The sequence below is a fragment of the Coturnix japonica genome, chromosome 2 (genome assembly GCF_054131305.1).
Source record: "Coturnix japonica strain WE chromosome 2, WE-NBRP24, whole genome shotgun sequence".
Lineage (NCBI taxonomy): Eukaryota > Metazoa > Chordata > Aves > Galliformes > Phasianidae > Coturnix > Coturnix japonica.
The window spans coordinates 126,523,768-126,549,812 of record NC_140664.1 but is presented as its reverse complement, the minus strand read 5'-3'; the positions used below and the strand labels follow the sequence as shown (position 1 = coordinate 126,549,812).

The 26,045-nt window shown below is 39.6% G+C and overlaps 1 protein-coding gene across 27 annotated transcripts in view; it reads left to right on the top strand.

Moving 5' to 3' along the window:
• The window catches only part of ARHGAP12 (Rho GTPase activating protein 12), a 65,801-nt gene that overhangs the window by 13,324 nt on the left and 26,432 nt on the right, over nucleotides 1–26,045 (top strand). For 11 of the 27 annotated variants that reach the window (XM_085538858.1, XM_085538857.1, XM_015853154.3 and 8 more), the window contains exons 3-5: nucleotides 15,758–16,021; nucleotides 19,386–19,526; nucleotides 21,026–21,106. The exons of 3 other annotated variants lie outside the window; for them this stretch is intronic. In XM_085538858.1, coding sequence (XP_085394984.1) covers nucleotides 15,758–16,021; nucleotides 19,386–19,526; nucleotides 21,026–21,106 — 486 coding nt within the window. The remainder of the gene's footprint in view (nucleotides 1–15,757; nucleotides 16,022–19,385; nucleotides 19,527–21,025; nucleotides 21,107–26,045) is intronic. 13 more of the 27 variants (XM_085538861.1, XM_015853158.3, XM_085538860.1 and 10 more) reach the window with 2 other exon arrangements.

The window sequence follows — 26,045 nt, the reverse complement described above, 5'->3', positions numbered from 1 at the left end:
AGATGGAGTGGTGCTGGCTGAGTGCTGTGATCTCATGTGTAAGTACTGGTGCAGCAATACCAAAGGCTGTGTGTGTACCTCTGTGGCAGCTTGAATAGCTATAAATAGCCTTGTGCAAAGTTTGCAGGTCTGATGGGTGAAGGGCACGCTTGCTGTTTCAGTACGGCTTATGGGATGAGACTTCTGCAACTAGTGGACTAATGTAAAAGAATACCCTAACAAAGCACTGATTAAAAAATACTACTCGCAGCAAACTTTCTCAGCTGGTTGGTCCCTGTATGTAATAGTGCAGTATACAGACTTCTTTTCTGGGCAGCTTGATAGATTGCCAGGATGCTGTCCTACCACATTGCACACAACCCGTGCTGCTTTTTGGTGTCCATGCTGATGCTGTCGGGGGCTCTTAACCACCTGTTGCCCAGCCAGCTTCCCACAGCTGGGTTCTGGTGACAGGCTGGGAGCTGGAGCCCAGTTTGCCCTGTGAAGGGCAGCACAACAGGATAGTGGCACAGCTGTCACATAGAGTGGTCCTTCAGTCCATCAGCGCTCTATTTTTGCCCAAATATAAGGTCTGATGAAACTTCCCTTGCCTTCTTGTAACACGATTGCTTTCTGTAACAAACAGAAAAACATCAATAAGGTATTTCCAACTTAATTTTTTCAGCATTCCATAGTTGGCCAAGCTATAACCTGTGTGTTTCTTTGTGGAGTGTCTTGAGTTTCCTAGTGGGAGAGAAAGATGGAGGACTTCACATCTTGAGTTCTGCATACAGTTGTACTATATGTACAGTCATAGGAGCAGGTGCCAAGGACAGCAAGATCACGCTGCCCTTCTTGCATCCATCAGCTTTTGCTTTGCTCTTACCTGGTTGTGGCTGTGCTCAAGGGATCCAATTACAGTACCACAGTGTGATGCCGCAGCTCCAAGTCCTGCAGTGCCCATCTCATTTTCACCTGTCTATTGAGGCTGTTATTGGTCGGTAAGTTTTCCTTTGGATTAGAAATTTACCTGTCTCCTTCACCTGCTGGCCAATTGCTGAAAACTGCAAAGTGTTTTTTTTTTTTTACTGTTCAGTCTCAGAGCCATCTGGATGATAAAGGCAGATGCTGAAGTCAGCTACAACCCGGATGATGAACCAGTCCTTGCAGTGTGGGGGGCTGCATTTAAGATCTCTGTCTGCAGGTGGTCTGGGCAATTGCATCCTCTACCCCTCCTCTCACTTCATCTTCTCCCATGGAATGCTGCTCTGCTTTACCACTATTGCATTGTATAGTAGTGCTGTCAGTGCCAGTGTTCTGTGTCACCCTTGTTATGGTAGGATCTGAGCTCCAGTGCAGCCTCACAGTTGTTGTGATGTTAACCAAGTTCTGCAAATACAAATTTTTTTTGGTCTCCAGCTGTCAGGGGGAAAAAAAAATAAGCTGCTGTAATATCTAATTTCATTGAGGAACATTTCTTTTCATTCCAAGAAACATGGCAGCTCCAGACTTATTTTGAAAGTCTTGAAAAGCTGGAGCAAACAATGGAATGTCAAAATGCATATTTATTCTGAAAGGTGAATTACAGAAATAACCATTTTTAAAAATGAAAGAAATTCTTGCTGATGTAAGAAAAATAAAGGCAAAGAAAGAGTACAGAAAAGCGTGGCAGCGTGTTGCATTTCTGCCCCAACTCCAAGTGCCAACAAACTGTCCGCAAGTAGAGCGAAGCAGTCAGAAATACAGTCAAGGCACAAATATGTGTATTTTTAGTTGTTGCGAGGGGGAGAAAGCTGCAACCTGGTTGTGGTTCCCGTGAGAATGTTCCTCCTGTTCTTCATTCTGCTGTAATTGCCGGCTGTTGCTGGGTGCTCGCTGGGGTTTCAGGGCTGTGCTTTATTTTAACACTTAAACACCTGAAAATGCATCTTAGAAATTTCTGAAGGTCTTGAAGTTGCGTTCTGTGTTCTGGACATCCTTATGTGAAAATATTCATCCTGCTTTGTACGCTTCTGAGGAACAGACTCAGAATACTAAAACCAGAGGGTCTGTTCTCAGTTAATTAAAAATGAAGAATTAAAAAAAAATACAAGCAATGTGGCACGACTTCCCAAAGGCTTTTCTTGTGTGTGTGAGTTTAAGCAGCTTCTGTTCATCCTGCTGTCCTTTGAGACATCATTTGAAACTGAAATCCTGATGTGAAATGTTGTGTGCATGTCCTGTCTGTCATGAGACTTGCCTTCCTACATCATAAACAGAAGAAACATTCTGCTTGCTGCAATAGCAGATGTTCTTTGTCTTAAGCCTCTTGAATAAATGAGTTTGAGGGGGGTTCCAGCAGCCTGAACAAAACTGCAGGGTTTCAGTTCTGTGCTGGAGCAAATATGTTGTGTAGGCAGTGCCTGCTGAATTTAGGAGTGTTGTGCCACTTTGTCTTAAATCAGCTCTTCATTCATAGTTTCCCTTCCTTTCCCCTTCTTCCTGACGAATGCCGATGTGTGTGGGGGTTTTTATGGTTTATTGCAAACTTCATCTCTGAACACGTAAAAATGAGAAGTATCTTTCCTGGTCAGAGAGGGTTCTAAGCAGAAAACCCATTTAAAACTTGTTAGAATGCCAAGCATTCTTGCTGTCATTTGCTTTTGTGCCTTAGGGTTTTTTTTTCTCCCTGGGGAACACCGCTAGTTACAGGTCTCCAACTGGACTGTGCACCACCACCAATGACTGATGACCCTCTGTGCTCTGCCAGTCTCAACCCACCTCACTGTCCACTCATCTATCCCACACTTCCTTAGCTTTGTTATAAGGATGTTGTGGGAGACAGTATCAAATGCCTTGCTGAATTCAAGGTGGACTACATCCACCACTCTCCCCCCTTCCACCCAGCCAGTGACAACGTCATAGAAGGCTACCAGGTTGGTTTAGCATGACCTCCCCATGGTGAACCAATGCTGACTACTCCTGTACTCCATCCTGACTACTCCTGGGCAGCTGCTTTCTGTACAGCTTTTCTTGAAAGCTGACGTGCTGAGCTCTGTTGTGTGTATGGACTGGATTGCATGCCTTCCTTAATAGCATTTTTCCTTGTAGCTTGGCAGACTGTGCCACAGTGCTCTGTCACCTTCATACTTTCCATGGGAACATTCTTGCTGATGCCACTGCTGAGCACGTGGCTGCCATTCACTCACCTGGGGGAGGGCCGTGTTTGCTGCCTGTTGCTTAATCAGCATGAAACTGTTAGCAAATTCTTGCTATCTCAGTCATAATGCAGTGCTAATAGGTTTGCTTTATTACACTGTGCAGGGAAAAACAAAAAAAAAGTCTGGAATGTTTTAGTAATGTGAAATAGCAACAACGTGCCACTCGATGACTTGGGACAGCATTTTCTGAACTCCCTCACTTAATGCATGAAATGCATTTCTTGTACTCTTAGTACACAAAAGGCTGATAGAACTTTTCTTAGGAAAAGATAGAAGTTACTAAAAATCTTTCTATATAATTTTTCATGTATTACATAGCGTAGCTTCTTGGCAGCAAAAACATACGTCTAATTAGTTCACTTTAAAGCACTCTCTTAATTTTGATGAAGTTTCATTGGCAGATGTTGTATATCTTAGGGTTTCTTTTTTCTTTCAGCTGTGCTCTGTCCTACCCCCACTATTTAAGGGAGTTCTCTGTGTGGTGGGGTGCACAGTGCCTGGTGCTGATGTGGCCACTTCCATCCCCATCATTAGCAGTTTTGGAGAGGGGTGATGCCACTTGTCTTCATCTGTCTTTGTCTTTTACCTCTGCTCTGCTTTCTGCTGTAGAGACAACATGCATTTTTAGGTTTGGTGGCAGTTCAGTCCTGGCTTCCTCTTACTGGTCGATCAGAATGGATCTCTGACATCTAGAAAATAGGACCAGTTTTTGGTTCTAGCTGTCAACAGTGGAAAAACTGTTATGTCAGACAGTCAATTTAATTATGTTGGTTTATTTTGCTTCTTTTAATAATTTGTGAAATTGATTGGTTGTAATTGTGGCAGGAACTGAAAAGGCCACATTTTTCCCCACACTCACCAACTTAGTACTGGATGTGGGCTGTGACTCCCGTGTTATGATCAGAAGAGTGGCAAAGAATGAAGCTTCCTATTTTTATTGCGAGACCTGCTTCACTTACAGCTGCATTAACCTGTTTATAACTTGAATTTGAACCTTATTCAGCTTCTGGAACCCAACATTGTGAGAGTTTTACAATCTGAATCCTGCAGTGTGGTTCCCCATTGAGAGGACAAAGTGCCATTTTTCTGATCTGTGCATCAGTAACAGACCCTGTCTGGACTGATCCAGCTGGCACAGCAGGACTTTGGAGGTGGGGTTTTTACTAGAAATATCAAAATAGCTGTGGGTTTTTAACTTTATTCCTTTGCTTCACTATTTCTGGCAGGCTGTCTTTCTTTGTTACTGATTTCTTAAGAGATCTTTCTTTGTAAGAAAGCTCTGCTTGAGAAGGACCTGCTGACAAGAGGATTCGGTGGAACATTTAACTATGAGTGGTTGCTGATACTTGTATGAGGAAATGAAATCAGCACAGAAAAATACAAATTTCAATATTATTTCTCCTTCTGAGTGCTGATAACCAATGGTTTGCTTCTGTAGCAAATGCAGCAGTTGTTGACAAGTAGGTAGTTCCAAGCCTTTAAATGAGAAATGTCAGTGTAGGAAACAAAAACCTCGGGCTTTTTTGTTTTCTTTGAGTTATTAAAGAACTCAAGGATAGCAGTCAGTAATGCTTGTATTAACCTTATAGTCTGATTTCTGTACACTAATGTACAGGTGGTTACAGCGAAACAAAATATTTTTGCTGACTTTGTTAATTGTAAATCTAATCTATTTTTATCTCCGTATACCCTTTAAAATGGTGATTTTAAAAAAAGAAGTATGAAGAGATGTGCTATGAGAAACTTAGCTGACTCTGTGCTCTTGAACTTCCGTTTCAGTTTCTTCCTAGCATGCTGTTGGAAATACCGAAGCAGAGCCCTTTCCTGTTACAATAGATCTGAGAAGTACAAGATAAGCATTTTGATTTGATTGCTGAGAATTCAGTGAGATGCTAATTCTCTAAGCACCTCGTTTTTTAAGAAGGCAATTAGCTTTTTCATGGAGCAGGTCTCTAAGGTCTTGATTCTCCTGGTGCTTGACCACCAAACCATGTGGCTGCACATTCAACAGCTGTCATACCAACATACTATTTTCAGAGGCCTGTTTTGGTCATGAAGTTTATCTGAATGTTAAGGTTAGAGGAGTAGACAGATGTGTTATTCTTTGAGTATTTCAGCTTATGCCCTTTTTGTTTTTAACAAGTGTGTAGACTGCGTTGCTTTGCCTTGTCCCCTCATTGGTTCTTGTAGTTAGGATGCTGTAGACCTACAACAGGCTGTATGCACTGATGCTGTTTTGTGGTTCTTTCTTGATTACTGTAGTATACAATTTTCAAACTGGTTTATCTTAATGGATACACTAAAATTATATAGGAACTGGAAAAATATGACTAGCTGCTTCTGAAAAGATAAATATTTAAGTCTAGGCTCCCATGCACTCTAAAAGCCCCGAGCTCACTTTATTTGCAAGACCTTTATTTGTATTACAAATAAGCAAATGATGAAACAAGTTGTGTTTTGTAACATCTTGAGGAAGAACCGCCACTTGAAGCTTCCTGTCAGCGCTGCAGCTGTGAGAGTCAGCAGAGGGGAAATGAGATCCTGCAGGTCTTAGGGAGGCTCCTGCTCATGAAATGGGTGGTTTGGCCATCTGACTTCTAACATTTTTTTGTCTAATTGTATCTTGTTTTACTATTTCTAGATCTGATGGCTGTGAAGTGATAATTTGTAATTACTGACACGTACCTTGAACTCCCAGCTGTGGCATATTACAGGGTATCAGTATAGGTGGCTTAAATTCTATGCTAAAAACTGTTCTAATATATATGATTGACTTTGTGATCATCTTGGAGCACAGAAATGGCTTTGTCCATGGCTGAACTCTATCTGCTCTAAAACACCTACCTATTAATTCCAAAGTACGGTGTTGTGTTTATTTTCCTGCTTGATTTCTTTTGCTATCATCTTACTGATTTTTTTCTAAATCAGTGAACACAACAAGAACTGTGGTGGGGTTGGTGTGGCTGACTGAGCAGACATGGTTATTTATCTGAAATCTAAGCAGCTTGGTTCTGCAGAGCTGTGCTCTGTGACCTCAGGTCACATCCAGAGTCATCAGCCTGACCAGACCCAGTGGGAACTTGTTCCTCTACCCATGGAAGTTTTGCTACGAGCTGAAGAAAATTGTCTTATGCTTAAAAATAAATATATCCCCTTTCCTTACGTATGATTCTGAACGTTTCAAAGCTCTTCTGGGTTACAAATTATTTTAGATATCAATATACTCTGGAAGTTTGGTGAGGAAATAAAAATAGAGCATCTTTTCTTGCTTAGATTGATGAAGATGTTCCCAGCATACGTGACCCAGGATTTTTCCTTTTGCTAAATATTAGCATTAGTAACAGGGGTTTTGTTAATTTTACAAGAATTGACAATATAAACACTGTGGTTTCTTTTTTTTTAACTAAAATGTAAAAAGTTGACCAACTCAGCAGTGGGCATAGCTAAAAATCTGGGATCACAGAATGGTTTGGGTTGCAAGGGACCTTAAAAACCATCAGTTCTGTCCCCATGCCATGTGTTGATTCCCACCCAGCAGCTCAGGCTGCCCAGGGCCGCATCTGACCAGCCCTTGAGAAGCTCCTATAGCTGCCTTGTACCCATTTCCTTGGGCAGGGGCAATCAGCAGAGTGGTGGCCATATGCCAGGCTGGTTCCTGCCCCCATCTTGCTGTGGGGCATGTGGGCATTGGCCCCTGGGCTGGGGGGGGCTGGCTCCTGGTAGCAGTGAGTTAGCCAGCTGTCCTGGCTCTGTCTGGAACCCTTTTTGCAAGTCTCTATTTGTTGATTATAAATTTTTTTTTTTTCTTGTTTTCTAAACTTAAAAATGTTGGCTGAGCCCTCTGAGCTGTGTACTGTGTTAACTGACACGAACTGAATTAGCAAAAGTATTTGCTGAGCTCTTGGTATAAGCAGAAGTGTCAGCGTGGCTTCTGCCTTTATGCACAAAGGAAATTCTTCTTGTGCGTGCATGGGGAGTTAGGGTAACTTGCTCATTTAAAACAGCAAATTACTCTTCTCGTGGCTTCTCTTTATGTTAAAATGAACAAACAAACCTGTTTTTAAAAAGGAAAAAAGGGTAGAAAACACTTTTTTTTTTTTTTCCTGGTGGTGGATGTTCTGATGAATTTAAAAGGCCAGCTGAAAAATTTGACTGCAAATGGAAGCATGGAAGCAGTCAGGACTTTGCATATACAGTGTGTGGACTTGAGAACAGTTGTATGCTAGGATTCCCACCTCCATTCTGTGGCTCTATTTTATGTTACAGTATGACTTAATGACTTGATGGAGAGGATTCATCTGAACTTTTCCAGACATTGGGTGTGTAACTTGATGTTGAGGTTTGTAGAGATACAGACCCAGCATGGCAGCACGTCAAATGTGGGGTGTCACCATATGTCTGACGTTGGATAGTCCTGTGCAACACTGAGAGCATGCTGGTTTGGTATTGCTCTCAGATAACTAATTGTGCAGTGCTAAAACTTGTCCCTCATGTTTTTGATGTAACTGTTGATGGAAGTTAATCTAAGTACTCCCAGTAGCTGTTTTTTGAAGTGACTTCCTCCATTCGTTCCCAAGTGGGACCCTGCCCAAGTCACCTGCCTGCTGGGGAGCTGGGAGCAGCAGCTGTGTGAAGCTGTGTAGGGGGCAGCTGCCTGCTTGTTCAGGAAGGGATCAAGCCTGCTGCTTACCCAACAGAATATACTCTTGTTAATATATTAGGTAGGTAAGCCAAAGGATTTATCTCGGTGTCTAATTTCATACTGTACTGTGTTTGCTTTCTAGGCTGGTTAGCTCTGTTTCTAACTGGGTTTTGCTTTCATTGTACCATTAAGTGTATTGATACTGTAGCATTTTTGTGCTGTTTGGATTCTGGTGGTGTCCTGCAGCTGCATACACTATTTAGAACCCTAGAGATGCTGCAGTTCATATGCTCAACAAGCTATTTTGAAATTATTCCAACACTTAACAAAGAAATATTAGCTTAACAAGTGCTTGCAGAATTTGCTGCTACAAGCAACATTCTCTGAAGTAGTTTCACACAAGTGAAATCTGCTGCAGAAGCAGTGTAAAAGGCCAACAGCTGTAAATAAATTGCGTGGGAGTTCTGCATTTTCTTACAAAGCCTTTGGAAATGAACGCTCTTTTTGAAGAGCAGATTTGATGACTGCTGTGTTCTAGAACAGTGTCTTGCAGGTTGTTCATTTAAAAAAAAAAAATAGTTGATAACCAAGCAATTAATAAATATATTTAAGAAAGCTTTAATGCCTCTGGCTTTTTCTTTCTCTGAAAAATAGTGAGATATGATTCATTTGAGTAAGAAGTCTGTTCTTTGGTATCCTGCCTGGTGTTAGATTTCATCGTACGTTTGTCAAGTGGTACTTGAGTGATCTTTCAGGCTTTCTGAGCACGTCCATTAATACAAGTTCAGTACCTTGGGCGCCTTACCAGAGGTGATGTATGCTTTCCCATCTGCCCTTCCTATGGGTGCGTAGGCTTAGGCTGCTTTGTGTAAGCACTGAACCCTCAGAAGTACACTTAAATGCCATGGGATCTGTTCTGAAAAATCTACTGTGTAGGAAATATTGCTACTCACTGTAAAGTGATGTCAATTAATGTAAACTTTTTATGATGTTTAAGCTGCCATGAGTTCAAATAACACCATTCCAGCCCCAGTTATATTTCATAGGAGGTAACTCTTTAGAGGTAGTGTGGTACTGCGGTACTGCAATGGTGACAACATAGAAGTAGTTCAGGGAAGCTGATAATCCATAAACTTTGACCTCTATAAAGCAAATAAGAAACGGGACTATAGATTAAATTCATTAAGCAAAATCGTGAACGACGTGTGAAAGGAGGGAGAACTTTCCAGTACTCCTGAACCTGTGGTTTAGAGATTGTTCTACTGTATCAATTGCTTTGCTGTAGCACTTCTGAATGTGAGCTCTTGTGATCCTGCCCTGCTGAAAAAGCAGTAGCTGTCAGCATGGCACACACCAGTGTTCCACTGGAGTTATTTTTCTGTGGGGTTCTCTCAGTGTGTTTTGATTTTATAGAAAATGGTCCTCAGGAGAAATCACAAATGATTCCCAGCAGCTTTGTTCTAAACAAGCCAGCTTTCAGCCTCGCACTTCAGGTTCCCCAGGGGTCAGGAACTGGCAGCAGTGAAACTACAACAGAATATATCTTGTGTTTCTGCTAGAGAACATCCTTCTTACGGAACCAACTTTGTCACTTTTATGAAACTTGGAAGAAAAATAAATGTAAAAAGTTACTGTATGACGTGTCCAGGCTGTTGGAGATGCTGAATTTCTGAAATAGGTTTCAGATACTACATGATGTCTTTTGAAAGTTTGTTATGATGAATGAACAGAATGAAAAAAAAGAAGAACCCCCCCATCCCTCCAATGAGGAGAGTTACTGGCTGACTCAGAACCATTACATTTCCCAATTCCATCCTCATTGGTGTTAACTTTCCCTGTAAGCATGTGTGAAGTACAGTGTTTCGTATGGTATTTAAATTTCCTACTATAGGCGAAGCAGCTTTGCTGTAGCCTGGGACAAAAGCTTTTTTATTAAAGGGACAAGCTAGATTGTGCAAGTGGCAGAGAACAAGTATGGTAAACACTGTCATCTTTGTCCATATTGTACAAAGGATCCCACTGTAAATTCCTATTTCCGTTTTTTTTATAAAATATTTGACATCACTGTCACAGTCCTTTGGTCAATTATATACTGTCTTTTCTTGATACGGAATTCATAAGCTTACATATGCCCGTCTCAGTGAGGAACACATGGATGCTATAGACATGCAGTGATAAATCTGTACAATGTAGAGGGGGATGGAGGGGGGGGGGGGGGGGGGGGGAGAAGGTTTTCTATCAGTTTTCTTTGATCAGTCAATGATGACGGACGGACTGGGAGCAGCCTGAGTCGTGCCAGAGCTGCCCTGTTGCACAGGCGCTGTGCTTCTGCTCCCAGCTGGGTGTGAGTGTGCTGGGAATGGGCTGCCTGCACTGCAGTGCTTTTGCAGTACAATTTAATGAGGAAATAAAAACTAAAGTTGTTATTTTAGGTTACCAAGTGAAGGGGATGTTTGTATTTTGATACTAGTCAAATAATGCACAGATAATCCCTATCAAATGTGAAATGTGTATGTACAAAATTTTATTTTTCATTTACTACTGTTCTCAGAATGTTGCCATTTTTGCTGAGAGGAGTTTTGTTATCACTGGATAAAGAATTATACTTCTAGCAACTTCGGGAGAAACATAGCTTTCAAGTAGCTTAAATAGTGAAAGCTTTTTGGCGGAACACAATGCCCTGCATCCTAAGATGCTTTATTTCCTAACCTAGTTTCACAGACATTTATATTACAATACAAAAGCTGATCAAAAATGTAATTAGGAAAAATAAACAGCATGCTTTCTTTTTATTATCAATTTTCTGGGGAGTTGTTGGCCAGCCATTTATAAAAATGACTTCCTTGAGTGCTTGGGGCATCACAAGGTGAGTGTGACACTTTAAACACTGAGCTATTTTATTAACTATTGAATGGCCTTTAGCAAGTATATTTGAGAGTTTTTTACAGGATGTTTTTAATTCTGTGTTGCTTCACTAAATCTGTTATTTTTTTATCACTTTATAATGGTAAATCAACAGGAGAACTTTAATATTGTTAAATAGTATTTGCCCTACTGTGGCTGGCTGTAAATCCATGGTCAGGTATTAACAGGCCTGTAATATTTTTTTCTTTCTATACATATAGGCTTACAGTCTGAGGCATTACGTAGTTAAATATTTGGCCAGGGAAAGTCAGGGCATACAGAATTGTTTGGGTTCCTGTTTTAACTTTGCTATTTAAATGAGTTTATCTTTACTTGTGAAGTAGGGACTTGTTGAAAATCCCTCATGTAACACCCAACAATATAAGAAGTTTTGGATGTGCCTAAACGTGTTAGAAGGATCCTGAGCATGTTTGTAGAAACCCAGGCCTTGAGCAGGAAGAGGAATGAAGAGTTAAGCTGATTCCAATTGAAGCTGTCACTTCTTGAAAATGAAAATATAGAGGTTCAGTCATTACTTTGATATCATTCTTACGGAATGAAGCTGGTATTGAAGTCTCAGGCCTTGCTGAAAGGACAGTGGCAATTCCTTGGCAAGGAGCTTGCGTATGGGTGATGTGCTGAGTGTAATCTAGTGCATCATGATAAGGTTTACCTGGTCTTTTTTGTCTCTTTAACAGTGGATTTTAGTAATCTAAATGCTGTTATTGAAATGGAGGCCCCTAATTTCAGGGTTATAGCACTCAGAAAAGCTGTGAACAGAAGCAGGACAAGGCAATCATTTGTAATGGAGGGAAAATCATGTATGATTTGTTCTGGAAGCAGTTATGCTCTAAAAGCTTTTGTCTTGGATTTGAGTGCTGTAAAAGCTGACTGTCAGATTCAGGGTATTTTTTTCATCTCTGAATTACTTGCATCCTTGATACAGTGTGTTCTCATTGCTTTTAAAACAAACAAACAATGCAGAAACCCACAGCATGTTTTTAGCAGATAGGAAGAGATCTTTTGTCCTTGCTTCTACTAGAACTGCATGCTTGGACTGCTGCAGTGCTCTGAATCTCTTTGTTTGCTTTGATATTGGATGCGTGAATGAATATTGCCATCTGAAGAAAGCCATTTGTTTAAAATAAATTTAAGACCCAAGGTATTCTTTGAAAGCTTCTATGCATTTTGATATTGAAGAAGTACCTTGTGAAGTACAGTAAGATTGCTTTCCACTGCACTGAGTTCAAGTATGCGTTTGGAGGCCTGATAGCATATCTGACATATGAAAATGTTGCCTGCTCATTCATGAATGATTAACAAGTTGTTTTATTTAAAGGCATGTTCCTGCTTCTTACTGTGCCAGCGTAATAACTACGTTCCAAAAAAAACCTCACACATTCTGTCTGATTTTGAAGAAAGTTTTGAGTTGATCCTGGGAACGTTGTCCTGCGTGGAAGTTTTCATTATCAATTTGCAAGGACTTCATTTGCTGATACTGCAACTAAACTGACTTAAATACAGCAGACCTCGAATGTGTTAAACTGTTGAGCATTACCGTGTTCAGGGAGAGGTCCTTTGTATTCATAAGGCTGTCACTGCACTTACAGGGCTGTGTGATTTTCACTCAGGTTGTGGCACTGCAGAAGTGCTTCTTTCTCATTTTTCCTCATCACTCTCTACCATGCAAGAGTTCCTTGCTGCTTTCAGTCAGAGAAAGTAGCAGGAAGAAGCTTGAAATCATACCAAGAGTGAGATGAAGCTTGAAATGTTTTGAGTATAAGGCACCTTCTGTGTACGTGCGTGTGCATGCTGAAGGACGTGTTTTACATATTTTCTCGCTATCAGAGTTGCAAGAACAAGTAGCCTCTTTCAGTAGATTTGATTCTGCCTATATGAGCATTAGAAGTTCTTTAGGGCAAAGAAGGAGGCAGAGAGGGAAGTTCTAACTGGAAGTCTATGTGTACTTACAGAAGTGTTTAGTTTTTAGCAAACCTGTATTTATTTGGATTTTGGAAAACAGCCATGAAAATTGTTATAAATGATTTTGCCTTAGGTAATACTTTATCTACTTTTGCTTACACATTAGTAATGAGTTTAGTAAATGAAAGGAACACAGTTAAATTATCTTAATATGCTTTTGGACTTGAAGGGAGCAGCAGTTTTTGCAGAGCAGACTTGAACTTGAAGCTGTCACCTTCATCACAACGGCGAGGGTGTGGGAGGTGGGAGTTCGGCAGGGGCACCTGGTGGGAGCTGCCTGGGCCTGAGGGACAGGCCTTCCTGCCGGCCAGCACACAGAGGCCACTTCATGAGGCTTTTATAAGTTGCTTTATTAACAAACAAGAATTTTTTACCAGATAAAATTAGCGTTGTTAACATTGGGTGCTGCTGAACTCAGCACTGCAGGCGGCAGCGCACCTCATTGCGTGCCCTGAGGTATGGGGAAGTGCTGCTGCGTGCAGCGTGGTTGTTCAGAGCAGTTCCTGATAAGAATGTCAGATCCCCATGGACGCACTTAAAGCGAAGCTGTGTGCTGAAGGTGGACTTATGGGTTTGCATTTTTCACGCTTTGCTGAAAACAATAACTTAGAGGGTGTCTCTTAAATCTAGTAATGCTACCAAAAAGGTCTCTCAGGAGAGAGCAAAGGTGACTGGCTGGCAGGGCTCTTAGATGCCTTGTTTGCTGCTTTGGGTGGAAATTGACATCTCCACCAGAAATTTGAGTGTATTAAGCAGTCCAAAGCAAAATGCACATTACAATTTCATCACACATTAGTATATGAAATGTAATTGATGTGCTTCTTGAGCTGTATGGCAGCACATTGGCCTTGAGCTTCTAATATAATTGTAGTATGACCTGCAGCTTCATCCAGTGTTGTTCTAATTACAGTGCCAAAATTAATACTAGTCTTTTGTGGAGGCAAAAACTGAGAAGTGCTGTGCGAGGCTGAGACCTGCACAGACCAGCAGTCAGGGCACTTTGGGATGCTGCTGCCCTCAGGGGAGGCAGAGCCTGGGGCTCTCTGTGCTGCCACCTGGAACTGCTGCTTTGCAAAGGCTGGCAGTGAGAGTTACCTGGGATGGGGCACCTTGCTCCGGGCATACCAGGACACAGGAGGAGGGACAGTTTGGAGTGAGAGAACCCGCTGCAGTCTGGGGGTGGTGTCTGTATGGAAGCTGACCACAGGCTCTCTCAGCATTCAGTGGGGTTAAGGAACATTCCTTAGAACTTCTATGGCAGTGCTCCTTATGCTGTTAATGTCCTCCAGAAACAGAACTTTACCAAATCCAGCTGTTCCCCTCCTTCTCCCCCCTTCGCCTTAAAAAAGGAGAGACTTGGGTAGAAAAAACTAGTGCTTTCATAGAGTTCTGGGGTAAGTTTCTTTCCTTTGAATTGATGGAGGAATCACAGAATCATGAAGGTTGGAAAAGAACTACAAGGAGATGCTAATTGTTTTCAGCTGATTTTGTGAGTGCTGCCGATACCCTTTTCCCCAGGTTTGCTGTATATTCCTATTAAACACTGTACTTGCTGTATCCAGTAAGTTGTCTTTTCACTTTTAAAGATTCACAAAACAGGTCTGTGCTTGTTTTAATCTCATTAAGTTCCTCTCTAGCTATTTCCCCTTCTGGTTGTGGATATTGCCCATATTTGGTTCCAGCTGTGGTGCAAGCAGTTTATATCTGATTGTGTGGTACAATATCCCGTCTTGCCCGAGCAAACCCCAATAATTTATGATTAGATGTGGCCACGATTAGCAGTCTAAGATTTTAATGCTTAAAAGCACATCGTAAAGGATCTTTTATGTAATGCAGTAGGTTCTTTTTCTCCTTTGAAAGTTGCAGCAAGAGGCACAGGGGTTTGCCTCCAGCAAAGCTTCTAAATTAAAAGCAAGCGGGGGGAGGGATGGCTTGCATGATATTTTTACTTTCTTTAGAGTGTCTGAATAAATGCCCTGATGCAGAGTGGTGGCTCTGCATTAACAGGCAATCAATGTGGCTTAATAGCAAGCTGCTTCCACAGTCTCCTTGTCACAGTTCTCATGAAAACACACACTCTTATTCTTCGCATGGTGTGTTTTATGTGCTTCTATTGCACTTCAAAAATTGAACATCAAAAAGTATATTTTTCTTCTAACCACTGCTGTGGCTTATTTGAAAGTACTCATGGTTTCAGTAAGTACCACAGACTTTTAACTGTGCTCTCTGCAGGTCTTCATATCTGCAAACTATGAATGTGAAATTGTCCTTAATTTTTTATTTCCTTGTGGACAATTGTTGTTCTCCTTATTTGCTTATATATGAATAAAGTTGGGTACTTTAAGTAAGTATCCACATAATTTCTTTAAGAAGAGAGTGGTAATCAGAGTGCTCACAATGTTATTACATAAAAGAGTTTAAGTAAGCATTTATTTGGAAAGGTTTTACAGGTAAACCACCCAGGAGTTTTCTGGAGTTTCTGCAGCACCACATTATACTCGTCTTTCAAACTGAAGTGTCTGTCTAGGTCTTGTGGGGAAACAAAAGTCCTGCTTTATATTCACCATTATTTGTATAGTTGTAGGGGAGGAAGAAGACTGGGAAACCATGTTTAATTGATAAGTAACATGTAAGAAATACTATGTTTTGCCTTAAACAAAGTCATGTTACTTACAACTACTGAGCAACCCTTTAATTGTATAGTTGAAGTTTTAAAATATGTAATTATTTTGATGAAGATTTCAGTGTATTTAAAATCCACTGCAAGACAATTATCAACTGTTATTCAGATAAATGCTGAAATGTTAACTATAAAGTTAACATCACTAACAATATCTGTTTAATATTGAAAAAGATTTAATCCTTTCAGCATCTTGTGGCTTTCCTTTGTGCTTTTATAATTAACCAAAAAAAAAAAAAGAAAAAAAAAAAAAAGAAAAAGAAAAAGAGGAGTTTGTTGGTTAATTTTACTCTTGTAATATATGCTGATTTGTATGGGAGCATTATAAAATTCATTTGCTCTTTAATAATACATCTCTTCTCTCAATAGCCAACTACTCCACCAAGCCAAGGGAGGCCTGATTCACCAGTTTATGCTAATTTACAAGAACTGAAAATATCTCAGTCTGCACTTCCACCACTACCTACAAGTGCTCCAGTCCAAATAAATGGGGAATGGGAAACCCATAAAGATACAACAGGACGCTGTTATTACTACAACAGAGGATCACAGGAACGAACCTGGAAACCTCCACGTTGGGCCCGAGATGCAAGCATTAATAAAGGGGATTCCCAGAGCCATGCAGATCATGAGGTAGTTTGTTCTGAGATCACAATGAGATTGTAATGCATATGAGTAATGTTTTGTTATGGAACTTGATATCTCTGAATTTTGAGGTATCAAGGACTGTCTTAATTTGTCTTTTCAGTCATGTGAATTCATGGGATGTAGTAACCATCAACAATTTCTCTTCAGTCACTTTTGCATATAAAAATGTGTACATGAAATGTGTACAAGATGGTTCATGAATCTGAGTACTAGTTGTGAAAGTACCTGGCAGTCCCTCATCAGGTGTTACAGGCATTGTTTATGAAAATAAAGGAGAATTTGAAACTAACAGGACTTTAAGTGACAATGGAGTAAGAGAACCACTGTAGTTTTTCTGATGTGGTGTATGTTCTGTTTTTCAGTGTGTTCTGCACATTTCTGGAGTGGGGGAAGGAGAGGAAATGAGGCAGCTTCTAGAAACAGAGGAGGGAGATAAAATATAAGGGGAGTTATCAATAGAAGTTAATTAGGCAGTAAAACAAAGGAAAGGGACGTGCAGGTATTTGCTCATGCTTCGTTAATGCTGTGGCAGTAAGTCTATGTAGGAGAGTTTGGCAGCCAAAACTAGACTTAATGCTGTTTTGTAGCACGTTCCATCAGCATCAGAAACACTGATGTGATTGAGGCTTCCATTCAATTCCATTCATTTTATCTGACTGTTTGCTTAGGAGAAATGAATTTATGCACTTGTCAGTGGTTTCTCTGTGGGGCCTTGGATAGCTGTTGAGTAAACTAGGGGAAAAGGCAGTTAAAAGAATAATACTTTGTTAGGGAGAATTGTGAATTTTGAGAAAATCATGTTCTTAATTCTGTGAATGATAATTGGGTGTCCTAGAGGAGAATAGACACACCTTCCAGCACTGTAATTTATGTTCTAATCAAGCATCTGGGCCTCATGATGGCAAATGCTTGGGGAAGGCTGTAGGAACTTTTGACTTAGTTATATTCTAGGTATAATAAAGGTTCTTTTTTCTCATAATGCAAATCCTTCACCTTTTAAAGCTGTTTTCAGTTGTTAGGCTTTCCCACAGAAGTTATTTACGTTAGAAGATTGTTAAGGGTAATATTTGAGTTGCTAATTTGTTATGTGCAGCTGATTGCTAGGGAGAGCCAAACAAGTGGTGTTAGTCTATTTCAGTTTGCTTTGATTCAGATAAAGAAAAGGAATAATTGGAAGATGAATATTAGAGTTTAAATATGCTTAAAAATAGTACTATTGTATTCAAACAATACTGAGGTTAATCAACGTCAGACTTGATGGAAAAAGCAAACATTTGTCAAGAAATCTTTCATTTTCATATACCTTTTTCAAATATGTGTGGTTCAGGTCGATTTTCTCATGAGCTATTATGTAGTTTAGTTTTAAAATCTAATTGCATACTGCTCAGAGGTGTTAGATTGCTAAGAGTCCTGTATTGGAAGTCTACCTCTGGGCCATTAGTGCCAGAAACTGGACAGACAGGAAAAGGGAGCCCTCTCATTGCCACTGGCAATGGCTTTCTGAGCAGCAGTGCTGTTTGCAAGCGTTTAAGGAGTTTTACCTTCTCGCCACCAGCTAGCGGCTGCAACAAGTAAACTGGCGCAACTCAGTTTGCCAGTCTCTGACAATTATCTGTTAATTTCACACTTGGCTGTTCTTTTGCTGGATGCGATTTTGTTCTTCTGGAGTGCTCTTCTGTGATGAAGATGACTGCTGTTATTTTATTTATTTATTTATTGAGTAGTAACTCACCTAGCAGTAAGTGTAGCTGGTTTCTTAATGTCATCATTGTTCCTTCTTCTCATGGAAGTACTTTCAAAAACTCTTCCCCCCTCCCCCCATCTGCAGATGATTCCCCTGTCTTATATCTCTGTACCACCACTTCACCACGTAGTTGCATGTTCAGAAGCTTGACTTCTTCACTGCTTTGTTTTTACTGTTATGTCAGATAGCTCAGTTCATTCACTTATTTATGATGTTTGAAGGCCAATCTGTTTTAACTTTACCAGTTAAATAATCTTATCCATCAAAATTTCATTTTCTGTAGGGTCAGTGGATGATATGTGCTGTGATTAATATAAACTTGTGTAGCTGACAAAATACAAATAGTGAAAGATTCTTACATAATTCGTTCTCTAAGGCTATGCTATTAGTTGTTGGCTTTGAAAGCACTTTTTTTCTTCTTTTCAGTTATTTATTTGTGAGTGTTTCACAGTCCACTGTTTGTGTTCAGCATTTCATTTATGACCTCTAATACTATCAAAATATGTGGAGATGATGAGATACCAGGCTAAGCCACAGTAAAATGAGGTGACAGATTTAGTAGCTGTCTGCTTTAGATGTTTTCAGTTGATTGAGGGAAAATATGATTGGGGCTGAGGCTCGTAAGTAGGAATATGTAGGCTATGCGAAGATTGTGAAGTGGGAAGCACAGAGGCAGTTAGTAGTGGAAAGGTGTTGGAAGAGGAACTGGAAGTCACAGAGTGGGGTTTGTCCAGTGTTGTTTTTAATTCCCATTTAAGCAACTTCAGCGTTTTGTTATGCATTAAAGAATGCCTTTGGTTTGGTAAACTTTGTAACACCTCTGGAATTTCATTTAAGTTCATCAGTCAAAGTTAAACTCCTAGGTTGTGTGCTGGTGGGATGAACCGAGCCTTGGAACATCAGGACTGTTATGGTATAGGTGTGCTACAGACAGTCTTGTTAAGTCATTCTTACTGAGCAACAGGTTAGAAGATAATCTTAAATTCAGTTAGAGGTGACTTCAGCAGGTAAAAATGTCTTGCTTTTGAATTGTCACACATATCAACACTGGAAGGTAAAGACTGGGAATTGCTAACATTGTATGGATGCATCATACACACATAGGCAGATTCAGCTGAAGTTTCAAATTATCTTGAATGATCATTCTGTTTCCATGTACTATATGGGAAAAGAAGGAGGGAATTGAAGTATAAAAGCTGGGATGATGCCAGAAAAACAAGGTGCAATGTGTCTTCTGGGTGTTCTAAGGCAGTAGAGGTAACGAAAACTACCTTCATTCAGTAGTGCAAATTGGTGAGAATGAAATTTACATTGGCAACAGATTGGGAGTGTTAATTAGATTTGAATTTGTTGTAGGACATTGCTTGAATCTGTGTAGTTGGAATCTGGGTTAGTAAAGAAAAAGTATAAATGGTGTTCTGAACTGTTTTTAATTACCTAGCAATTATTGTTTATTTATGAGCACATTTTCTCATGTAAGATATAAAAAATATGAACTTCCTGCACTTATTACTATTCTCTTTCTAGTCAAATAATCTTTGATCTTTCAGATTTTAAAGCATTTTCATTCTCAAAACTGCCTTGTGTGTTTCTGACTACTTGTAGCATCTTTCATCAGAAGAAAACGACCACAGTTCTTGTTACAGCCAGTCAGATAGTCAGTATGGTTCTCCTCCAAAGGGTTGGTCAGAAGAGTTGGATGAACATGGTCAAACCTTATATACCAATGACTATACTAATGAAAAGGTACTTTTTTCCTTCTTCTCATCACATGCTCTAAATCTCTCCAGCTAATTCCCTAATAGAAATGCAGATTTCATTTCTGGAAGTGAATAGCATTCCTTAGTGCATGAAACTTTCTCAAAGGAACTATTTTTTTTTTTTTTTTCCTCACACATGCTACTTTCAGGGAAGGTTTTCTTATTTTCATTGGTGTCACATAATTTTAAATGAGTACATCACATGTATGTTTTTTCTCCCACCTCCCATCCTCTTGTTTATGCTTCAGGAATGAACTTCATAGCAATGTGATGTTCTTCTTATTATCCTTTAAGTGTTGTTCTCATCTTCATGTGTCTTCCAGATGGGACGGTTTCAAACTGAAAAATTCTTCTTTCTCAGTTTCATCCTTTATTTGAAGATTTTAGTACTGCTTTCAGATGTAGACAAACTTTGTACTTAAACTTGAGCTGTATCAATAGATTCGTGTTCTGCTCTAATTACCTTATTGCTACATCCTAGAATGTTCTCCCATGCAGGAAAAAATGACAATATTTGTTTATATTTGTAAAGCAGTCCATTTTTCTAGTTGTCCGCTCAAGTTATTTTGATTTCTTTGACTTTCAGGAAGCGTTTATTATAGCATCACTTGTTTTCCACTTAACATGTGCAAGTTCTTTTAAGGAAGCTTTTAAATAATTGAGTTTTATGTAAGTTTTCGTTTTTGTCCTTCTTAGATCCATTTCCGCTAGTAATCTATAGTGCATGCTCTGTTTTGGCAAATAAGCAAACAGTAAAAAATAATTATGTTGGGACTGATAGAAAACAACTTATTGGTATGTAATCTTGTGAAACCTACTTGACCTGAGGTGTGCATATGATTGTGCAAAAGTCCTGTAGAATTTTTCTCTTTTCAATTCTGTCTGTTCTGCACCATTAGTGACAGTCACCATGGTTTTACCTCTTTAATTCTGGGAGTTGCTGTTAGAGGCCACAGAATCTGTATTATCATCTTACACTACAACTCATGCTGCTGTTGATGCTATGAAAATGGAGTTAAAGTTGTGTAGTAATCTCTTAAATTATCTACAGTTGCTAGAAGAGCTCCTTGAAATTTTGTAGTCTTATGTATAAAATCCTTACAGGGATCCGGTGTAAAGATTGTACCTCCTTAAAATGACATCATAATGATGATAAGAATGAGATATGCAATCTTCAAAACATCTGTTTATCACAATCTCTTGGTAGATTATGTGAGTCATCAGGAATTCAGTATCTGTGTTACTGCAGGAGTTTTTCCTGAGGAGTTGCAGATGGAAAATGTGGTAGTGAAGTGAATGCAGGAAGCTGAAAACTGTTAGGATCTCATTACTGACTAAACTTAGTTAACGGAGGTAACTGAGTAGACCCTGCTGAAGTGGATGGAACTTTATTAAAAATCCACTTTAAATCCTAATTATCAGAGTCTAGCTGTGTTATGACTGTCACACTAATTACTTTTCCTGTCATCACGCTTCTTTCTACAGTGGTTAAAACATGCAGATGAACAAGGTAGACCGTACTACTACAGTGCTGATGGCTCCCGATCAGAATGGGAGTTACCAAAGGTGAGTGACCTGAAAAAGAAACTTTGGCAACTTGTCTTGGACTGTTCCCATCCTCCCTAGGAGGTTTTTTATGAGGCCTTCAATGGGAGTTACACACAACAGGAGGACTTAGGTGCTTCATTTTATTATTATTTCTGTCATTTTTGCATAACTTCAGTTTGTGAAGAAGAAAAACACACTGGCAGACATCATTAAAAATAGATGATGTAGCTGTTCAAATATCAAAAAAGATGCTATGTCTTTGCTGAACCTACCTTTTCATTTAAGGCTGCAAAGTAACATTTGTGGGTTTGTTTTGTTTTGTTTTTTTAGTAAAGTAGAAAGCATTTTTAGGGGAAAAAAAGGTAGATTTTCTAAACTACAAAATGTTCCTGAAAAATTGTACTTTAATTTTAGTACACCCCAAAACATGTTATTTTTACCATGTGTTTGTACATTTGATGATTCTGCTTATATGCACAAAAGTAGTGAAAAACAGAAGTTTCAGCAATTTATGGCGTCTTTGGGGTTGACACTTAAGGGTTTCAACTGAAGTATGAAGTGAGAATAATTTTTTCAGTGCTTTGTTCTTTGCCTCCTGCACAAAGTTGACAGTGAAGAAGTTGCTTTCTACTAAAATAGGTTGGTTTTGAGCTAGGTCACACATTGAGTTGGCTTTAATTTGACTGTAAGAAGGTTGTGAAGATAATCCAGAACAGTTTTGTGCGACACACAAATACACAGAGAAGAGATTCAGTGTGTTTGTGAATGATATTCTAATGGTTATGTGTAAGCCTCTGAGGTCCCTCCTATTAGTAACCACCTACAGAAGGAAAGCTAGCCTCTGTTTTTCACAGTATGTGGTCTGATCTATTGTTTATACCAAAATAATCAAACATTGCTGCTAGGAAGTTTCCTTAAATTATTTCTCTTGAGCTATCTGAGTAGAGTGTATTATTAATTCCTTTCTGAGTGATCTTTGTAAGTACTAAATCTTGAGTGGCAGCAAATATATGATTAACAGAATTAAATTAGCAATTTAGTTCTCAATTTGCAGTCCTATGTATTGATAGAAATTCCTACCTTTAGCTTTAAATGCTGTGTAATATATTAAACATTTCAGCGAAATATTTAGTCTGTACATCTGTATTTGATGAACAGACAGTAAAAATGCTACAATAATGTGAGTAGTTGAGGCGTGATTGAAGTTCAGTCTCCCGAAAAGCTTGCTGAGGCGGGTTCCAATAGTGCTTTGGGACAAATGAACTGGAAACATGGCATAGACTGCAGAATGGCTTTGAAGAAAAATGATCTCTGTTGAAAAGTCTCATGAATGCATAGAGAAAAGACCATAGAAAGAATTCAGCACTGCCACTCTTGTTTAAATGATAACTTAGTTCCTGTGTTGCCATCCAAATTTAATTGCAAATTAAATATATGGAATAGTATGGTCATGTGGTGATGTTAAAGTGGGAAAGAAAGAAAGATAATGCTTTTTATTTTAGGTTATTCTTGCTAATCTGCATATCATGAGAACTAAAACCAAGAGGTTTTTGGATACAGTACTGGGGTAGTACTGTAAGGTTAAAAATTTTTGCTTTTGTAGCATTGGCTGTAAATGTGAACGTGCTCTGGAGCAGCACTTCAGTACTGTATGTGTATATAAAAACAAGTATCTGATGGTCTTAGGGGAGGAGAGTGAGTTACAATACAAATTACTTCAGACAGTCTTATAAAAACCTTCCAGTCTTATACACATTTATGTAACATCTAGGAATAGCTGAATGCCTCCAGCTAAAACAACATCTGGATGGAGTGGCTTTGACAACTGCCGAAAAATTCTGTTAATGCTCATGATGAGTGTGACCCAACTTTTTGTAGTGGAGCAGAAGAACACAGAACCATAGAGTAGCATGAGTTGGAAGGGACCCAACAAGGATCATCAGATCCAACTCCTGGCTCCATACTACATTAAAGTTATCTACAAATCAAATCCATTGTCTGAGAGCAGTGCCCAAACACTCCTTGAATGCCAGCACACAGGACCGTGCCCACAGCCCTGGGCAGCCCATTCCATGCCCACCTCCCTTCCCTAGTGGGGAAGGGACTGTCCTTCCCTTGCCACGCTCAGGTGTTGCATACCCCAGACCTTTCCTGTTTTCTGCCCTAGATTCACTGACAGCTGAATAATTATTTGAATTGGATACTAATCTTGACTCAGAACTTGTAATACATCTTCCAGAAGACTTTGTCTTTCCTCCTGTGGATTCTGCTACATTCAGTTGTCTGTTCCTGCTGATTATTTAAATAAACATATAAAAAAAATAAACAACACAGCAGGGTAGAAGGTGAAGCAAAGAACTTCCAGGGCAGTCAAGTCAGTAGAGTGGGTCCAGAGGGGTTTCCAACCACTTCTGCTCCAAGTGGAGCTGCCTTCTGCAGCAGCCTCCTGTCCTGCACAGCCATTGTTCCTTCAGTGCAGCCGATGCCTCAAACTGCTGCTGTACAGATGGAACATGAGGAGCCTTCATCTTCCAGGGAAAGAAAGGAAGGGGTAGGGTGAGGTCCTTGAAAGGCAGCAAAGAAATGCTTTATTTCTATTTCTGTAAAGTAAGAAAAACATTTTATTTAGTTCACAAGAAGTAGCAAAACATTTGCATTGATGTTAGTTCAGTCACAGAGCTGAAAAGTTTATTCAAAGCCAAGCACAGTCGCAGCATTGGAAAAATTCTTTTTTTTTTTTTTTTTTTTTTTTCTTTCTTTGTGAAGCTTCATTCAAAGCAAAAAAACACTTCAGACTATTGGGAAAACTGCAAATAATGTGGTGGTGTTAATAAAGTGCTAAAGGATAATGGGATATCAGAATATCCCGTTTTAATCTCTGACCTGCTTTTAACATTGGGTCTTTACCAAGTTTCACTGTCAGCTGCTTCCCACCCTCTTCTCCCTTCACCCGCCCAATTCCTCCTCTGTTATTAGTGCAAACAAAGAGGAATCTTTGTTCTCTGTCTTGAAGCTGACAGATCTGTGTCATCTCCCTAAGAATGAGGACAACTGCTACAAATAGCTCGGAGGTGTTGCATTTGTTTCAGTCAAAATTAGGCTAGGACAGAGCCTTGAGCCATGCCGCATTATCAGTTTAAAGTTAAATATAAATTATTTGGCCAGTTGAGAGGGTTAGAAAAATTTACAGTGAGGCAAAGAAAGCTTTCGAGTAGCTAGTGAAAGCACCAAATGGCTTCAGCAATGAAAATAACTCTGTGTTACCTAAATCAGCAGTGTCCTCACTCTGTACCAAGAGCTGGTGTAAAGAGAAGTCAGGTTTACATGGCGTATGCAGTAGAAATATGAACAGTTTGCTGATGTCTTCACTTGCTGATAAGAGGAACTGGCAGTGAAATGAGGAGCAAACTGGGCATGTTAGAGAGGGGGAAACTTAGTGTGGGACAAGCTGGAGTTCTGGGGACATTTTTCCAGGAGCAGTAGTCTGCATATTTGGAATCCTCTGCTGCATTATTAGAAGTTTCAGAATTAAGAAAATGATAGCATCTTGTTAAGGCGTGATGCTAAGGCATGTGTTGTCATAGGATTATTTCTGTATGGCCCTCAACCTAACCTTAGTCTTCAAGATGACACTGGAGATGTGAAGGAGGAGTCTGACTGCATCACTGGCACCCTGGCTTGCTTCTCTCTAACTAGTGGCATCTATCCATTGTAGTTCATGGTTAGTTCACCTGGAGAATCCAGAGTCCAAAGCAGTACCTGCGTCTCCCTGTAATTCTTTCTGGAAATCACAAATCACTCCCTTTATTTTAGAAGCAGAAGCTCGTCTTGAGCCCAGAAATACTTAGCTTTCTCTTCTTTCCTGTAGTAATTTATTCTACTGTTCACAGAGAGGAAAATATACCATGAACATTTGAGTAACAATGGCTTATTTGACACCTGTGTTGTGAGAAAATGGAAGAAAGATGTCAAACATTCTTTTTAAAGACTTGTCAGTTTATTAACACCAGTTGTATCACCAGCACAAAGTACTGAAGCTGCGAAGACGTGCAGCACAGCATTCCTGTAACATTATCAGTACTTTGTTAGCTCTATTCACTGTTGCTTTCTTGTGCAGTATGTTCTGTAAAACTGGAGTGTCAGCCTTGCCTTACAGGCCCTTTTTCCTTTGGGATGGAGTTACCTGCTAGGTAAACAGACTCCCAATGGTTTGTGATGGTATCAAAGGCACTTTTGAAATATAGATCACCTGTAAATAGTCTGTGACTATATTGTAGCTCTTAAGATAGACTTTAACTCAAGTCTTAATTTAAGTCTGTCTTGGACTGTGGTTATCACTTGAGTTCTTCAAAATACTCAGCTGGAAAGGTTTCCATAAATAATTTTCATTAGTATCACAGAAGTATATGTATATATATGTGTGTGTGTGTATTAAATAAATGGTTTGTTTCACAGCAAAAACATTCAAACTGTCCATTTCAGTGCTTTGGAACTATTGGGAGGAATGATGTTTGTATCAGCCTTCTGCTGTTTAGGCATAATATCACTGAAACTTGCTTAGGTTTTGGTTGTAATGTGGGCAATTTTGCTGCATATTGGTTATACTGCTGACACAATTTGACTTGTAGGAGAGTCTGAATGGATACTTGTATTACAAGAAAGTAAGTTGGCGTTAGATTTGGTGCAGCATGATTGGTGGTTCATCTTTGATTTAACATTGGAACAAATTGAAAGTTACTTCGACCTCACCTTTGTAAGGTAGCAGCTGATGTATGAATGTAAATGTGCTGAAACCAACATGAAGTCAGTGCAATCTCAGATGCAAATCTCGACAGTGCCATCCAGCACACCTCTGTTTGTACATGATGTACTGAATTTTCTTCTCTGTGTTACAACGTTTATTCAACTTGGAGTACTCTAACGTTTCAATGCATGTTGAAATAATTTAAATGCTTCT